Source organism: Taudactylus pleione, unplaced genomic scaffold, assembly GCF_031769625.1.
Source record: "Taudactylus pleione unplaced genomic scaffold, aTauple2 ptg001561l, whole genome shotgun sequence".
Classification (NCBI taxonomy): domain Eukaryota; kingdom Metazoa; phylum Chordata; class Amphibia; order Anura; family Myobatrachidae; genus Taudactylus; species Taudactylus pleione.
The window spans coordinates 99102-117500 of NW_028285958.1; the positions used below are offsets into that span (position 1 = coordinate 99102).

General features: G+C 46.5%; 1 protein-coding gene across 1 annotated transcript in view; it reads right to left on the bottom strand.

Annotated features, from left to right (window-relative positions):
- Positions 1 to 9129: 9129 nt before the first annotated feature.
- The window catches only part of FCER1G (Fc epsilon receptor Ig), a 26787-nt gene continuing 17517 nt past the window's right edge, over positions 9130 to 18399 (bottom strand). Inside the window, exons 5-6 of the mRNA XM_088464010.1 lie at positions 11038 to 11058; positions 9130 to 9796 (exon numbers count right to left, since the gene is read on the bottom strand). Of these exons, the coding sequence (XP_088320136.1) occupies positions 9737 to 9796; positions 11038 to 11058 (81 nt within the window). The 3' untranslated portion in view covers positions 9130 to 9736. The remainder of the gene's footprint in view (positions 9797 to 11037; positions 11059 to 18399) is intronic.

Here is an 18399-nt window from a genome sequence, read left to right on the forward strand (position 1 = left end):
CTTATTACAGAGGAGAGAGAAGCAGAGTACTTATTACAGTGGGGAGAGAGGGGCAGAGTACTTATTACAGAGGAGAGAGAAGCAGAGTACTTATTACAGAGGAGAGAGAGGGGGAAACTACTGATTACAGTAGAGAGAGAGGGGGCAGAGTACTATTACAGAGGAGAGAGAGGCAGAGTACTTATTACAGAAGAGAGAGAGTAGTAGAGTACTTATTACAGAGGAGAGAGGGGGGCAGAGTACTTATTACAGAGGGGAGAGAGAAGCAGAGTACTTATTACAGCGGAGAGAGAGAAGCAGAGTACTTAGTACAGAGGAAAGAGAGAGAGGCAGAGTACTTAGTACAGAGGAGAGAGAGGCAGAGTACTTATTACAGAGGAGAGAGAGAGAGGCAGAGTACCTATCGCAGAGGAGAGAGAGGCAGAGTACCTATCGCAGAGGAGAGAGAGGCAGAGTATCTATCACAGAGGAGAGAGAGGCAGAGTACCTATCACAGAGGAGAGAGAGGCAGAGTACCTATCGCAGAGGAGAGAGAGGCAGAGTACTTATTACAGAGGAGAGAGAGAGGCAGAGTACTTATTACAGAGGAGAGAGAGGCAGAGTACTTATTACAGAGGAGAGAGAGGCAGAGTACCTATCTCAGAGAAGAGAGGCAGTGTACTTATCACAGAGGAGAGAGATGGGCACAGTACTATTACAGAGGAGAGAGAGAGGCAGCGTACTTATTTCAGAGGAGAGAGAGGGGCAGAATACTTATAGTACTTATTTAAAAAAAGGGAAAGAGGCAGAGAACTTATTACAGAGGAGAGAAACGCAGAGTACTTATTACAGAGGAGAGAGAGAGAGGCAGAGTACTAATTACAGAGAGGCAGAGTACTTATTACAGAGGAGAGAGAGGCAGAGTACTTATTACAGAGGAGAGAGAGGCAGAGTACCTATCTCAGAGAAGAGAGGCAGTGTACTTATCACAGAGGAGAGAGATGGGCACAGTACTATTACAGAGGAGAGAGAGAGGCAGCGTACTTATTTCAGAGGAGAGAGAGGGGCAGAATACTTATAGTACTTATTTAAAAAAAGGGAAAGAGGCAGAGAACTTATTACAGAGGAGAGAAACGCAGAGTACTTATTACAGAGGAGAGAGAGAGAGGCAGAGTACTAATTACAGAGAGGCAGAGTACTTATTACAGAGGAGAGAGAGGTAGAGTACTTAGTACAGAGGAAAGAGAGAGAGGCAGAGTACTTAGTACAGAGGAGAGAGAGGCAGAGTACTTATTACAGAGGAGAGAGAGAGAGAGGCAGAGTACCTATCGCAGAGGAGAGAGAGACAGAGTACCTATCACATAGGAGAGAGATGCAGAGTACTTATTACAGTGGGGAGAGAGGGGCAGAGTACTTATTACAGAGGAGAGAGAAGCAGAGTACTTATCACAGAGGAGAGAGAGGGGGAAACTACTGATTACAGTAGAGAGAGAGGGGGCAGAGTACTATTACAGAGGAGAGAGAGGCAGAGTACTTTTTACAGAAGAGAGAAAGAGAGGCAGAGTACTTATTACAGAGGAGAGAGAGGGGCAGAGTACTTATTACAGAGGAGAGAGAGAAGCAGAGTACTTATTACAGAGGAGAGAGAGAAGCAGAGTACTTATTACAGAGGAGAGAGAGAGGCAGAGTACTTATTACAGAGGAGAGAGAGGCAGAGTACCTATCGCAGAGGAGAGAGAGGCAGAGTACTTATTACAGAGGAGAGAGGGGCAGAGAACTTATTACAGAGGAGAGAGAGGGGCAGAGTACTTATTACAGAGGGAAGAGAGAAGCAGAGTACTTATTACAGAGGAGAGAGAGGCAGAGTACTTATTACAGAGAAGAGAGAGAGAGCAGAGTACTTATTACAGAGGAGAGAGAGAGAGGCAGAGTACTAATTACAGAGAGGCAGAGTACTTAGTACAGAGGAGAGAGAGGCAGAGTACTTATTACAGTAGAGAGAGAGGGGGGCAGAGTACTATTACAGAGGAGAGAGAAGCAGAGACTTATTACAGAGGAAAGAGAGAAGCAGAGTACTTAGTAAAGAGGAGAGAGGCAGAGTACTTAGTACAGAGGAAAGAGAGAGAGGCAGAGTACTTAGTACAGAGGAGAGAGAGGCAGAGTACCTATCACAGAGGAGAGAGAGAGAGAGGCAGAGTACCTATCGCAGAGGAGAGAGAGACAGAGGCAGAGTACCTATCGCAGAGGAGAGAGAGAGAGAGGCAGAGTACCTATCACAGAGGAGAGAGAGAGGCAGAGTACCTATTGTAGAGGAGAGAGAGGCAGAGTACCTATCGCAGAGGAAAGAGAGGCAGAGTACCTATCACAGAGGAGAGAGAGAGGCAGAGTACCTATCACAGAGGAGAGAGAGAGGCAGAGTACCTATCGCAGAGGAGAGAGAGAGAGAGGCAGAGTACCTATCACAGAGGAGAGAGGCAGCATACCTATCACAGAGGAGAGAGAGAGAGGCAGAGTACCTATCACAGAGGAGAGAGAGGCAGAGTACCTATCGCAGAGGAACGAGGCAGAGTACCTATAACAGAGGAGAGAGAGGCAGAGTACCTATCACAGAGAAGAGAGGCAGTGTACTTATCACAGAGGAGAGAGATGGGCAGAGTACTATTACAGAGTAGAGAGAGGGGCAGAATACTTATAGTACTTATTTCAAAAAAGGGAAAGAGGCAGAGTACTTATTACAGAGGAGAGAGAGGCAGAGTACTTAGTACAGAGGAAAGAGAGAGAGGCAGAGTACTTAGTACAGAGGAGAGAGAGGCAGAGTACTTATTACAGAGGAGAGAGAGAGAGGCAGAGTACCTATCGCAGAGGAGAGAGAGGCAGAGTACCTATCGCAGAGGAGAGAGAGGCAGAGTACCTATCACAGAGGAGAGAGAGGCAGAGTACCTATCACAGAGGAGAGAGAGGCAGAGTACCTATCGCAGAGGAGAGAGAGGCAGAATACTTATTACAGAGGAGAGAGGGGCAGAGAACTTATTACAGAGGAGAGAGAGGGGCAGAGTACTTATTACAGAGGGAAGAGAGAAGCAGAGTACTTATTACAGAGGAGAGAGAGGCAGAGTACTTATTACAGAGAAGAGAGAGAGAGAGCAGAGTATTTATTACAGAGGAGAGAGAGGCAGAGTACTTATTACAGTGGGGAGAGAGGGGCAGAGTACTTATTACAGAGGAGAGAGAGGCAGATTACTTATTACAGAGGAGAGAGAGGCAGAGTACCTATCACAGAGAAGAGAGGCAGTGTACTTATCACAGAGGAGAGAGATGGGCAGAGTACTATTACAGAGGAGAGAGAGAGGCAGCGTACTTATTTCAGAGGAGAGAGAGGGGCAGAATACTTATAGTACTTATTTAAAAAAAGGGAAAGAGGCAGAGAACTTATTACAGAGGAGAGAAACGCAGAGTACTTATTGCAGAGGAGAGAGAGAGAGGCAGAGTACTAATTACAGAGAGGCAGAGTACTTATTACAGAGGAGAGAGAGGTAGAGTACTAATTACAGAGAGGCAGAGTACTTAGTACAGAGGAGAGAGAGGCAGAGTACTTATTACAGTAGAGAGAGAGAGGGGCAGAGTACTATTACAGAGGAGAGAGAAGCAGAGACTTATTACAGAGGAGAGAGAGAAGCAGAGTACTTATTACAGAGGAGAGAGAGAAGCAGAGTACTTAGTAAAGAGGAGAGAGGCAGAGTACTTATTACAGAGGAGAGAGAGGCAGAGTACTTATTACAGCGGAGAGAGAGGGGCAGAATACTTATTACAGAGGAGAGAGAAGCAAAGTACTTATTACAGAGGAGAGAGAGGCAGAGTACTTATTACAGAGAAGAGAGAGAGAGCAGAGTACTTATTACAGAGGAGAGAGAGGCAGAGTACTTATTACAGTGGAGAGAGAGGGGCAGAGTACTTATTACAGAGGAGAGAGGCAGAGTACTAATTACAGAGGAGAGAGAGAAGCAGAGTACTTAGTAAAGAGGAGAGAGAGAAGCAGAGTACTTAGTAAAGAGGAGAGAGGCAGAGTACTTATTACAGAGGTGAGAGAGGCAGAGTACTTATTACAGCGGAGAGAGAGGGGCAGAATACTTATTACAGAGGAGAGAGAAGCAGAGTACTTATTACAGAGGAGAGAGAGGCAGAGTACTTATTACAGAGAAGAGAGACCAGAGTACATATTACAGAGGAGAGAGGCAGTGTACTTATTACAGAGGAGAGAGAGTAGTAGAGTACTTATTACAGAGGAGATAGAGAAGCAGAGTACTTATTACAGAGGGGAGAGAGAAGCAGAGTACTTATTACAGAGGAGAGAGAGAGAGGCAGAGTACTTATTACAGAGGAGAGAGAGGCAGAGTACTTATTGCAGAGGAGAGAGAGAGGCAGAGTACTTATTACAGAGGAGAGAGAGAAGGAGAGTACTTATTACAGAGGAGAGAGAGAAGGAGTGTACTGACTACAGAGGAGAGAGAGGGGCAGAGTACTTATTACAGAGGGGAGAGAGAAGCAGAGTACTTATTACAGAGGGGAGAGAGAAGCAGAGTACTTATTACAGTGGAGAGAGAGAAGCAGAGTACTTATTACAGAGGAGAGAGAGAGAGAGGCAGAGTACTTATTACAGAGGAGAGAGAGAGGCAGAGTATTTATTACAGAGGAGAGAGAGAGGCAGAGTACTTATTAGAGGGAAGAGAGAAGCAGAGTACTTATTACAGAGGAGAGAGGGGCAGAGTACCTATTACAGAGGAGAGAGAGGGGCAGAGTACTGATTACAGAGGAGAGAGAGAGGCAGAGTACTTATTACAGAGGAGAGAGAGGCAGATTACTTATTACAGAGGAGAGAGAGGCAGAGTACCTATCACAGAGAAGAGAGGCAATGTACTTATCAGAGGAGAGAGATGGGCAGAGTGCTATTACAGAGGAGAGAGAGAGGCAGTGTACTTATTACAGAGGAGAGAGAGGGGCAGAATACTTATAGTACTTATTTCAAAAAAGGGAAAGAGGCAGAGAACTTATTACAGAGGAGAGAAACGCAGAGTACTTATTACAGAGGAGAAAGAGGCAGAGTACTTATTACAGAGAGGCAGAGTACTTATTACAGAGGAGAGAGAGAGGCAGAGTGCTTAGTATAGAGGAGAGAGAGGCAGAGTACTTATTACAGAGGAGAGAGAAGCAGAGTACTTATTACAAAGGAGAGAGAGAAGCAGAGTACTTATTACAGAGGAGAGAGAGAAGCAGAGTACTTAGTAAAGAGGAGAGAAGCAGAGTACTGATTACAGTGGAGAGAGAGAGAGAGGCAGAGGACTTATTACAGTAGAGAGAGAGGGGGGCAGAGTATTATTACAGAGGAGAGAGGCAGTGTACTTATCACAGAGGAGATAGAGAAGCAGAGTAATTATTACAGAGGAGAGAGAGAAGCAGAGTACTTAGTAAAAAGGAGAGAGGCAGAGTACTTATTACAGTGGAGAGAGAGGGGCAGAATACTTATTACAGAGGAGAGAGAAGCAGAGTACTTATTACAGAGGAGAGAGAGGCAGAGTACTTATTACAGAGAAGAGAGAGAGAGAGCAGAGTACTTATTACAGAGGAGAAAGAGGCAGAGTACTTATTACAGTGGAGAGAGAGGGGCAGAGTACTTATTACAGAGGAGAGAGGCAGAGTACTTATTACAGAGGAGAGAGGGGCAGAGTACTTATTACAGAGGAGAGAGGCAGAGTACTTATTACAGAGGAGAGAGGCAGAGTACTTGTTACAGATGAGAGAGTGGGGCAGAGTACTTATTACAGATGAGAGAGTGGGGCAGAGTACTTATTACAGAGGAGAGAGAGGCAGAGTACTTATTACAGAGGAGAGAGAAGCAGAGTACTTATTACAGATGAGAGAGTGGGGCAGAGTACTTATTGCAGAGGATAGAGAGTGGGGCAGAGTACTTATTACAGAGGAGAGAGGGGCAGAGTACTTATTACAGAGGAGAGAGAAGCAGAGTACTTATTACAGATGAGAGAGGCAGAGTACTTGTTACAGATGAGAGAGTGGGACAGAGTGCTTATTATAGATGAGAGAGTGGGGCAGAGTACTTATTACAGAGGAGAGAGAGGCAGAGTACTTATTACAGAGGAGAGAAAAGCAGAGTACTTATTACAGATGAGAGAGTGGGGCAGAGTACTTATTACAGAGGAGAGAGGCAGAGTACTTATTACAGATGAGAGAGTTGGGCAGAGTACTTATTATAGATGAGAGAGTGGGGCAGAGTACTTATTATAGATGAGAGAGTGGGGCAGAGGGCCTGATTCCGAGCCGGACGCTATTTGCGCTCGCTTGTTCAGAAAAAGGGGCTGGCTATTTAAATTGACCGTTTGCTCTTTCCGGTCTGTTCACGCCTCTGTCTCTGAACGAGCGAACAAAACATGCAAACGTTATTTTAAAAAAAACGCCCCCTGGCCGCTCGCATCATACGTCATCACCGCTATTTATTAGATTAATCGAGTACATCGAAAGGCGTATGAACTGCTCGCAGTGCTTGTGGTTGGTTTTTCCTACTGCAATGTTGCGAGCAGTTCTGACTATAAAACAACCCAGTGACGTGGTCAATGACGCTGCTGTATTAATTATGCACACCCATAAAACGCCCGTTTTGACCGTTTGGCACTCCTGCGATCGGATCTCCACTCCCCGTTTTCAAGCACCTTCCCCTGTTACCACCCACAAACGCCTCCTCCTGTCACTCAAAATAGCAGGCATTCGCTATTTAGCGAGCACACGATTTTCGGCCGCACTGACTGGTTCGCGCATGCGTATTACAATCCGTATGCATGCGCAGTTGGGCGAACATCGCTCGGAACGAACGAGCGGCCGCTTACGAGCGGCTCTGAATCAGGCCCAGAGTACTTATTACAGAGGAGAGATAGTACTTAAAAGATAGAGAATAACAAACAAGAATGAGGAAAGAACCACCGTCCAAAATGAGATGTCAACATCCATAAGTTGACCGTTATGATGTTGATATTGTTGAAATGTTGACAATGAAGTATGTCGACATGTTCACAATGAAAATACAAAAAAAAAGAAGAAAATAGCGCTTCCTAGGTGATCTGAAGTGTGAGAAGATATTGCTGCCAAGGAGAAGAATTTGTGTCATTACTTCAAAAGCTAATAGGAACAAAATTGTCTGCGCTCAATTAATGACACTTAATAAGTATATTATAAACCATACTTGAGTATGAAGTGTACAAATATTTTAATAAGACAATCTCATACACAAATATAAAATATTCAGTGCCTAAGTGGAACATATATATGTTCGTATTATAACATTACATACATACATATACAAAACATATAATTAGTATCAGAAAAAGAGATCTGATGGGTGTGATCAATTTCCCTGGTTAGGTTGTTACCAGGTAAAGGAAAACAAATGTATCTCTTACGTATAGATACGCTGTATCTGTGTTGCTGTATCTGTGGCAATTTTTAAAAATAGTGCAACAGTTTGATATATTGTTGCTATATTCTGCAATCCCGCGATGAAAGGGAGAAAGTTCTCTATCTAATAACGGGCACATGAAGGTATACGCTGCAGCCACCGGGATCCATACAGCAATACACGTGGAATACGGACACTTTTGATCTGCAGATCACAGGCTGCCGCACCAGCCAGGAAATCGGGTGAGCTCATTCCGTGTTGCAGAATATAGCAACAATATATCAAACTGTTGCACTAGCTTTAAAAATTGCCACAGATACAGCGTATCTATACATAAGAGATACATTTGTTTTCCTTTACCTGGTAACAACCTAACCAGGGAAATTGATCACACCCATCAGATCTCTTTTTCTGATACTAATTATATGTTTTGTATATGTATGTTTGTCATTTTATAGTAGGAACATATATATGTTCCACTTAGGCACTGAATATTCTATATTTGTGTATGAGATTGTCTTATTAAAATATATTTACACTTCATACTCAAGTATGGTTTATAATATACATATTAAGTGTCATTAATTGAGCGCAGCCAATTTTGTTCCTATGTTCACAATGAAGTTTCCAACCAGCATCCAGACCATCCTGTAAGGACAGTAGGAACATGAAGACGCTAACGAGCAATGTCGGAAACCCCATGCCAAGAGATGTGCGTCACTGATACTAGGCTGACGTGCCCCAGGCAGGCTCAGGGCAAGAGCAGGAGCGTTCTAACCTGACATTCCTCCTGTACCCACTATACCCCAACATTTACCCAGTGCCCGCCAACTGGACATCTAGATGGAGCAATGGAGGACACACAGCAACCGTAATACGATACAATGGATATATGCTGCGTATAAGAGCTGTTGGGGATGTTCCCACAACACTGGGGTGGGCCTGTATACACTGGGGTGGGCCTCTGTACACTGGGGTGGGCCTCTGTACACTGGGGTGGGCCTGTATACACTGGGGTGGGCCCCTGTACACTGGGGTGGGCCCCTGTACACTGGGGTGGGCCCCTGTACACTGGGGTGGGCTTCTGTACACTGGGGTGGGCCTCTGTACACTGGGGTGGGCCTCTGTACACTGGGGTGGGCCTCTGTACACTGGGGTGGGCCTCTGTACACTGGGGTGGGCCTCTGTACAACCATATGACGTCAGCGGGGTACATTTGTGTCCTGTGCTACGACCAGGGGACAAGTGACAGACATGACCCAGGACCTGCAGCCTGTCAGTGGGCGTATTACAATATACAATATGAGGGTGGGGATATCGCTATGAGGCGCCAAGCTGTGGGCTAATTTTTAACAAAAACACCTATACAAACATTATTATGGATTTTGTACAGAAAATATATATATATCCATTTACCAATTTGATAGCTTTATAAGTGGCCACTTGGCTGACAATATAGTATTAATAATTATACATATTTTTTAATTACATACAGATGTCCACAAACACTGTTTGTAGATGGATAGTTTAGCGCCCTAGGCAGCCATTGCCGAGACGGTAACAGCTAGAAAACCTCAGGCAGGAAAGAGAGGTTTCCTGGACACGAATGTACTCATCTAGTGACTGAAACCAGCCTGTAACGCTGCAAGAAAAGTGGGGACAAATAGCCAGACAATAGCTGTGACACATGCCCACATACAACAGAGGCTTTATTATGCAAAATCACTTATAAATACATATTTTACTCCCTCGCCCCCTGCTCAGTGGACAATTCTCCCACCAGAGCCATCGGGAAAAGTCTGCAACTCAAGTACACCAACATCCCAGTGCTTTGTTGTGTCAGGTGTGCTGATTGGGTGGCTAAGCAGCCGGCCAATCAGACTTCACAAAAACAAGATTGTGTCAGAGTGCTTGAATTTTTAAACCTTTTGCCATCTGCAGCAGGATCATGGTCTGTCAGCTAAGCGTTGGCTGTGACCACATCACATCATGGCCAACAAATCTTGTTGGGTTGTATAGATTTTTTTGTAGGCAAGACTACTGCGCCAAACCTTTAATGCACGTGTGATGTTCATAACACTATTCCTCAGTAATAAAACCAGCTCCCAGGTTCTCCTGTTCATTTGTGGGCATCACAAGCATTAATAATGGCAAAATAAACAGCGTGAGTTAAAGTTTTATAAAAAAGCAGAAAACATGGAAGCCCTATATAGGAGAGGACATACATACAGTATATGATACATAAAATATATATATATATAAAATGACAGACTGGAAGCAGTTCGCCGCTGACCGGAATCATTTTTTCTCCCCTCTATTCAGCGTCTCGTATGTCCCTTTTTCGGTCGGGCCAAGACCCTGAAATGAAGGAGACAACTTGTGTATATGTCACGTGGTTTTATGTAAATGTTCCGTGTAAGACATACATGCACTATAAAGGCCAAACTGCTGGCTGGGCATGGTCTGCCGTTTGTCAGCCATTTTGCCAACATATGTCACCTAAACTCCCCTCTAAATATGAGGTGTGTTTTGTTAATATAAGTCACTGTAATTACTGGTAAGAGAGATTGTCATGTTCATTGCATCTTTGAGATGTTATTTACAATTTACACGGTGCTGTGATATTACCATGGCAACCACAGTCACATGACTTAGCGGAGAGACTTTGGAACGACCATCTACATTTTTTCCAATGTTTTGTGTAGCATTTTGCCTCAGAAGGTGGAGTTTTGTGACACAAAATTTTTTGCCTGTCACAAAATGTGTGTAATAAATATGTATGCCGCCACTGAGGGCAATTATTTTTGTAAAACATGAGTTGTGGCAGGAGACACAATATACATGGTTATTACACATTGTAGTCAGCTCCAGACTATTTTAGGGCAAGATAAATTTACATTGAACATGTACATTTATATATAATACCTGTATAAACAGTTTAGATGGTAATAAAATGGCAACTCTGAGGGTGGAATTCAGGCCCTGATTCAGAGCCAGACGCTTTGACAGAGCGCTTGCTCTGAATCAGGGTCGGCCTTCTTTTTTTTTTTTAGAGCGGCCTCCTGGCCGCTCGCATAGCTGTGGGTGACCACCCACAGCTATAGCGAGCGGCCAGGAAGATGGTCGCGATGGTCAAAACCATCGCGACCATCGGGCTTGCGACGAGACCCTTGTGGTAGGGTCTCATTGCCGCAAGCCCCAGAGAGATTTCGGCTCTCACAGAGCCAAAATCTCTCCCACTGACATCACTCATGATGTCAGCAGGGCCGCCCCCAAAAGGAGGTGTTCACATGGGGACGTCTCCTTTTGGGTCGCCACTCCCCCGGCCCGCCCACCAAAGGGGGCGTGCTGTCACTCAACATGCTGTCACTCAACATCGCTGTCCGGGTCTCGCGCATGTGCACGACGGAGCCGGCTCCGTCGTGCGCTAGCGCACTGGGCCACCATCGACCCGCTTGCGAGCGCATAGCGCTCGCGAGCGAGTCTGAATGAGGCCCTCACTCCCTATACACACACACTAGGAAAATGCGCACCTTCCCCTGCGGTCGCTGAACCATAGTGCAACAATAACATAAGAGAAGGTTCCTGGTAATACTTACAGTGTAAACACCTTCCGATCCCTGAAACAAAAAACGGAATATAATCAATATATAACTAACGTTGTATATGAGACAATGCTCTCGCTAGTGTATATTATAGGGATATTATAAGTAAGCCAGGGTTATTAGTAATATTACATTTTATTTATAGGGCGCCACAAGTGGTCCGCAGCGCCGTACATACAGTAAAGGGTGCACAGAACATTACATTACAATACAGTAACCAAAATATAAACAGAACACAAGTAACAATTAGCAACATAATTCTCCATACACAGTACAGCTCTGAAGGTGACGGCTGTCATAGAAGAGGCTGTGAGACAGTGGGGAGGTTACTATATAGTAGCACAAGGCTGGAAGCGGGGGGCTTATACACAGGTCATGGAAATATGAGATCAGGAGTTTTCCTAATAAACACTAAAGAGATGACATCCGACCTCACCGATTATACAGATATTATATACTAGAATTTGGGTCTGCCACGACGGAAAGCCGGTACAGTGTCTGCCACCACGAAAAGCCGGTACAGGGTCTGCCACGACAGAAAGCCGGTACAGGGTCTGCCACGACGGAAAGCCGGTACAGGGTCTGCCATGACGGAAAGCCGGTACAGGGTCTGCCACGACGGAAAGCCGGTACAGGGTCTGCCACGACGGAAAGCCGGTACAGGGTCTGCCACGACGGAAAGCCGGTACAGGGTCTGCCACGACGGAAAGCCGGTACAGGGTCTGCCACGACGGAAAGCCGGTACAGGGTCTGCCACGACGGAAAGCCGGTACAGGGTCTGCCACGACGGAAAGCCGGTACAGGGTCTGCCACGACGGAAAGCCGGTACAGGGTCTGCCACGACGAAAAGCCGGTACAGGGTCTGCCACGACGAAAAGCCGGTAAAGGGTCTGCCACGACGAAAAGCCGGTACAGGGTCTGCCACGACGAAAAGCCGGTACAGGGTCTGCCACGACGGAAAACCGGTAGTCTCTGCCACGTTGCAAAACCAGTACAGACTGCAAGAGGGCAGATGTTAGCAGGCCAATACGTAACTGCCTAGACAATGCAGCCTGCAGGAGGGCAGATGTTAGCGGGATGATAAATGCCCAGACAATGCAGCCTGCAGGAGGGCAGATGTTAGCGGGATGATAAATACCCAGACAATGCAGCCTGCAGGAGGGCAGATGTTAGCGGGATGATAAATACCCAGACAATGCAGCCTGCAGGAGGGCAGATGTTAGCGGGATGATAAATGCCCAGACAATGCAGCCTGCAGGAGGGCAGATGTTAGCAGGATGATAAATACCCAAACAATGCAGCCTGCAGGAGGGCAGATGTTAGCAGGATGATAAATACCCAGACAATGCAGCCTGCAGGAGGGCAGATGTTAGCAGGATGATAAATACCCAGACAATGCAGCCTGCAGCAGGGCAGATGTTAGCAGGATGATAAATGCCCAGACAATGCAGCCTGCAGGAGGGCAGATGTTAGCGGGATGATAAATGCCCAGACAATGCAGCCTGCAGGAGGGCAGATGTTAGCAGGATGATAAATACCCAGACAATACAGCCTGCAGGAGGGCAGATGTTAGCAGGATGATAAATACCCAGACAATGCAGCCTGCAGGAGGGCAGATGTTAGCAGGATGATAAATACCCAGACAATGCAGTCTGCAGGAGGGCAGATGTTAGCAGGATGATAAATGCCCAGACAATGCAGCCTGCAGCAGGGCAGATGTTAGCAGGATGATAAATGCCCAGACAATGCAGCCTGCAGGAGGGCAGATGTTAGCAGGATGATAAATGCCCAGACGATGCAGCCTGCAGGAGGGCAGATGTTAGCGGGATGATAAATACCCAGACAATGCAGCCTGCAGGAGGGCAGATGTTAGCGGGATGATAAATACCCAGACAATGCAGCCTGCAGGAGGGCAGATGTTAGCAGGATGATAAATGCCCAGACAATGCAGCCTGCAGGAGGGCAGATGTTAGGATGATAAATACCCAGACAATGCAGCCTGCAGGAGGGCAGATGTTAGGATGATAAATGCCCAGACAATGCAGCCTGCAGGAGGGCAGATGTTAGCGGGATGATAAATACCCAGACAATGCAGCCTGCAGGAGGGCAGATGTTAGCGGGATGATAAATACCCAGACAATGCAGCCTGCAGGAGGGCAGATGTTAGCAGGATGATAAATACCCAGACAATGCAGCCTGCAGGAGGGCAGATGTTAGCAGGATGATAAATACCCAGACAATGCAGCCTGCAGGAGGGCAGATGTTAGCAGGATGATAAATACCCAGACAATGCAGCCTGCAGGAGGGCAGATGTTAGCAGGATGATAAATACCCAGACAATGCAGCCTGCAGGAGGGCAGATGTTAGCAGGATGATAAATACCCAGACAATGCAGCCTGCAGGAGGGCAGATGTTAGCAGGATGATAAATACTCAGACAATGCAGCCTGCAGGAGGGCAGATGTTAGCAGGATGATAAATACCCAGACAATGCAGCCTGCAGGAGGGCAGATGTTAGCAGGATGATAAATACCCAGACAATGCAGCCTGCAGGAGGGCAGATGTTAGCAGGATGATAAATACCCAGACAATGCAGCCTGCAGGAGGGCAGATGTTAGCGGGATGATAAATACCCAGACAATGCAGCCTGCAGGAGGGCAGATGTTAGCGGGATGATAAATACCCAGACAATGCAGCCTGCAGGAGGGCAGATGTTAGCGGGATGATAAATACCCAGACAATGCAGCCTGCAGGAGGGCAGATGTTAGCAGGATGATAAATACCCAGACAATGCAGCCTGCAGGAGGGCAGATGTTAGCAGGATGATAAATACCCAGACAATGCAGCCTGCAGGAGGGCAGATGTTAGCAGGATTGTAATAAAGTTGTGTTCCTATGTTCTCTGTCTGTTCTATACACTAGAACTGGTTTTAATGAACCTTATGTTTATGTGTTTTGTATTACACTCTGCTTGAGGACTATGGCCCGTATTCAATTTGGGAGCGAAAAGTCTGTGCTGGACTTTTCGCTCCACATCGGAGCTTTTCCTGGGATAAAGTATCGGGCGCGTGCCCGCTTTATCCCCGTATTCAATTTAAAATCAGCGAAAACGGGCCCCGGCGAATTGGAATCTACAAAAAAAAAAAAAGTGAATTTTCGGGAAATAATTGTAGGACCCCCCCTAAAGCTGTCCAGACATGGGGGATAACTATGGGTACCCCTGTTTTTGCCTGCAAAAGAAAGTCAGGGTTTTAAATAGCCGCGGCGGGTGTTTTTTCCCCGACATTGAAGAAGTGATGCAGAAGAGCACTTAGGTTATTTTTTTTTTCCTTTTTTTAAGTGTTCCCATAAAATTTGGGGTACATGAAAATGGGTACTAGCAAATTTTTAAGTCCCTAAACACATTTAAAAAAAAATTCAGTAAAAACACACCTGCCGCTAATAGCCTATTCTAGAACACACCTGCCGCATACTTACAGAATAGCCCTGACCCTATTTCCCTATTTTTAAACACTGTTTCCACTTTTTTTTTTACATTTCATTTTTTGGGGTGTACCTATTTTTTTTTTTTTTAAACTTTTTTTGACACAGTTTATTTTTAAATGACATTCCCAGGGGCACAGGCTATTTTTTTTTAAGCCTGCACCCCTAAACCCCAATTCTGCACTTTTTTTCGCCATGTAAAACATGGTGAAAACTTATCCCTGTTTTTTTCACAAAGACTTTTCGAACCTGCGAAAAGTCTTTGAAACTGAATACGGGGATAATTGAAATAGGCGAAAATTATGTCATCGGCAATAAATTATTGCCGATTCCGACTTTTTGCAGCCTAATTGAATACCCCCCTATAAATCCTAAGGCCCTAAGGGTGCGCACATCACTGTAGCATCGCCAATTGTGCGTCTGAGAACTGCTGCCATTACAACGGCACTTTAGTGCCATCGCGGCTGGGGCAAAGTACCCGGAAAAGAACCTAGAAATTAGAAGTAATTCTCTGGACACTATCCAACGAGGACTAAATAATCGCAGGCCACCCAGGTAATATAGGCATTACCCACAGTATATGTAATAATACATTTGTTACCAGTGTACAGAATAATAAGTCATGTAAATAGATAGGACAAGCAATGGACAGAGACTGTACAGGGGTCTATTTACTAAGCAGTGTTAGGAGACAGAGTGAAAAGTGATAAGGTACCAGCCAATCAGCTCCCAACTGTCATTTTTCAAACACAGCCTGTGAGATGACAGTTGGGAGCTGATTGGCTGGTACCTTATCACTTTTCACTCTGTTTCCTAACACTGCTTAGTAAATAGACCCCAAAGAGAGGCAACAAGGAATCTGCCTCTGCCCTGAAGAGCTTGCAATCTCTGCCTCATTTTGAGCAGCAGCCGCTGATCTTAGCTTTCCATACAGCGGATAAGTTGGTTTAGAGTAGTGAGCACAGTAACATAGTGAGGGAGGAAGTGGTCAGTAAGATGCTGGACACCAAAATAACTCTTCTTCTTTCACACTGAGACTGCTGTGACCATATAAGTCCCTGTAGAGAAGCAGCCAGGGATCTCTACTGGATCCTTAGAGGAACAGACTCTTTATCAATTACCATTAATTGCTATATATGTGCGTGAGAACCCCACTCAGAGCAAAGCCATGAGGGCACTGATGAAGCATGGGAACATAATCCATTTCAGGGCTCTTAGCCACTGCACCAGCTGGAACTTAGCGTGTGTCAGGGACTATATTGCTCCATCCAGCTGTCAGGGGGTCTGCTGGATAGAAAGGAGATTACATCAAAATGAGCTGGCACAGGCTGGGCCAGATTATCCACAAGGCGGTGCAGGCGTCCGCCTCGTGCCAAGAGGGTCCTAGGGGGTCCCGATTCTGAGGAATTGAAGTTAGCGGTCTGACTCCATGAGCCACATCTTTATAGAGATCTGAGTCCTCCCTACCATCCACGCTGGACAGGTGGGCTTCTTGGGTTCCCCACACCATTAGGAGGCCAGGAGGACAGTAGCAGGCAATTGTGGCGGGCTGCTCTAGCTCCCAGCAGACACTTTTACCTCAGAATCCAGCCCCAGCCATCAGCGGCTGCCATCTTGGGGATGCGGCCTGGAGTACCCCTGCAGCCATCTCTGTCTCTCAGCTCATCCCGTCCTTCTCCTTGCATCACCCTGGTCCTGTGCCCTGGCTGAGGGACCCTGAGGAGTGATTCAGTGACTGCTATTCCTGAGGGAACCCACCGCTTGCCAGGGAATCGGTATGAATTACCGCTTGACCCCTGGCCGGCGGTTCAAATCCCGACAGCGGCTGGTCGACAGAGGAGGAAATCCCGATCGTCCCTAGGTAAGTATAAACTAACCTATTTTCCCCCCCTAACCCTCCTTTAGGGTGCCTAACCCTAACCTACCCCCCTGTGCCTAACCCTAATACCCCCTCTAAGTGTCTAAACCTAACCCCCCCTTCCCCGCTGCCTAAACCTGTCCCCCAGGGGTTGCCTAACCCTAACCCCCCCCCCGAGGGTGCCTAACCCTAATCCTCCCTCCCCCTAGCCTAACCCTAACCTCCCGGGGGGGGTGCCTAACCCTAAGTCCCCCCCGGGAGCCCCAAACCTAACCCTCCCCCCCCGCAGCTGTTCGCTGCGGCGCCGGCATCCGCTCGATCGGGATGCCGGGCGCCGGTCTCCCAGTGTCGGTAAATTGACAGGCGTCTAGATTTAGACGCCTGTCATTCGTCGGGATTAAATTGTCTGGAAGCCAATGGTCGGCATTCCATCCACCGGCTTCCTAAACGTATACCCTTGCCAGCTACAGCCTCCTACAGCAGGAGGAGGAAACCGCTAGTGGTCTTTAGTCGCAGCTATTCGGTTGCACCATTGAAACTTGCACCGGCCCCATGCTAGGGGTAAAATATCCATCAGAGTATGGCTTCCAATGTGAGCAATTATGCTTCTGAGTTTGCAAACAGTTATGCGACAGGCCCATAAGCCGGTATACCTCCGTGCGTCTGAAAAGCCACCGTCCAGGAACGCCCAATACATTTCCAGTATGTTAGCGAGACCGTGCCTCTCAATCCCTACTGCGCCTCTCTACGCTCACACTGTGACTTTTAAGCATGCGCAGATGAAAACCATTTACCATTGGCGTGAATACTGGTATAGCGTCAGAATCAGGCCCACAGTCTCTCACAGGTATGCTGGGTACGCACTATGCAATAATCTGGCTGCTCAGGTGATTTTCAAGTGCTCGTCCAATAATCCCACAGTGCGTACGATGCACCCAGAGACGATTATCGTTCAAAAGCGGACGGATCGAATGATTGGGGATCTGACCTGCTGCACCACAACTGACGAAAACAATTACCAGATATTCAGCACATTTTGTAGTGTATATGCATATCGGGCGTGGTATGTTTTCTATCTATCTATCTATCTATCTATCTATCTATCTATAGGGCCCATCCACTAGACGATTTATATGAACGATTGCACGATAACGATATCGTTTGCAAATTGTTTGCAAAAATGTCTAAAACAACCAGCGATGTGCGCCCCTGCTGATCGTTTAGACATCGGTCATCGAGCAAACATGCTGGACAATGTGACGATAACGTCAGGCTGAGCATGTTTGCAGATGATTGATGAGCCTGCACTGAATGACTGCTCGCTCAGTGCAGGCTCATCACAGACTGACAAACGACTGCACCATTACAATGTCGTACAGTCGTTTTTAGATCTTTAAGTGGATGGGCCCCTTATCTCTCTCATATCTATCTTTCTATCTAATATCTATCTGCGAGGTTTATGTTAGACATCTATTTCACTTATTGTTCAGCGGTTACTTCCTTAATATTACTTTATCACTTCTCAGTCACAGTGTACAGGATCATGTTTTGGACTCATGTTATCCGGTCATACTGTCCACACAGCTCTATGTATAAATACATTATCACCTCCCCTCTATTGCTGGGATCCCAGAGACACATCCGCTGCCTACGCCAGAGCAAACCGGGACCAATTTGCTGCAAGAAACCTACGTGGTCTCCTAGACCTAGCACACAGCACTCTCTTACACCCTCTATGTACTAGCCCCTAGCACACAGCACTCTCTTACACCCTCTATGTACTAGACCTAGCACACAGCACTCTCTTACACCCTCTATGTACTAGCCCCTAGCACACAGCACTCTCTTACACCCTCTATGTACTAGCCCCTAGCACACAGCACTCTCTTACACCCTCTATGTACTAGACCTAGCACACAGCACTCTCTTACACCCTCTATGTACTAGACCTAGCACACAGCACTCTCTTACACCCTCTATGTACGAGACCTAGCACACAGCACTCTCTTACACCCTC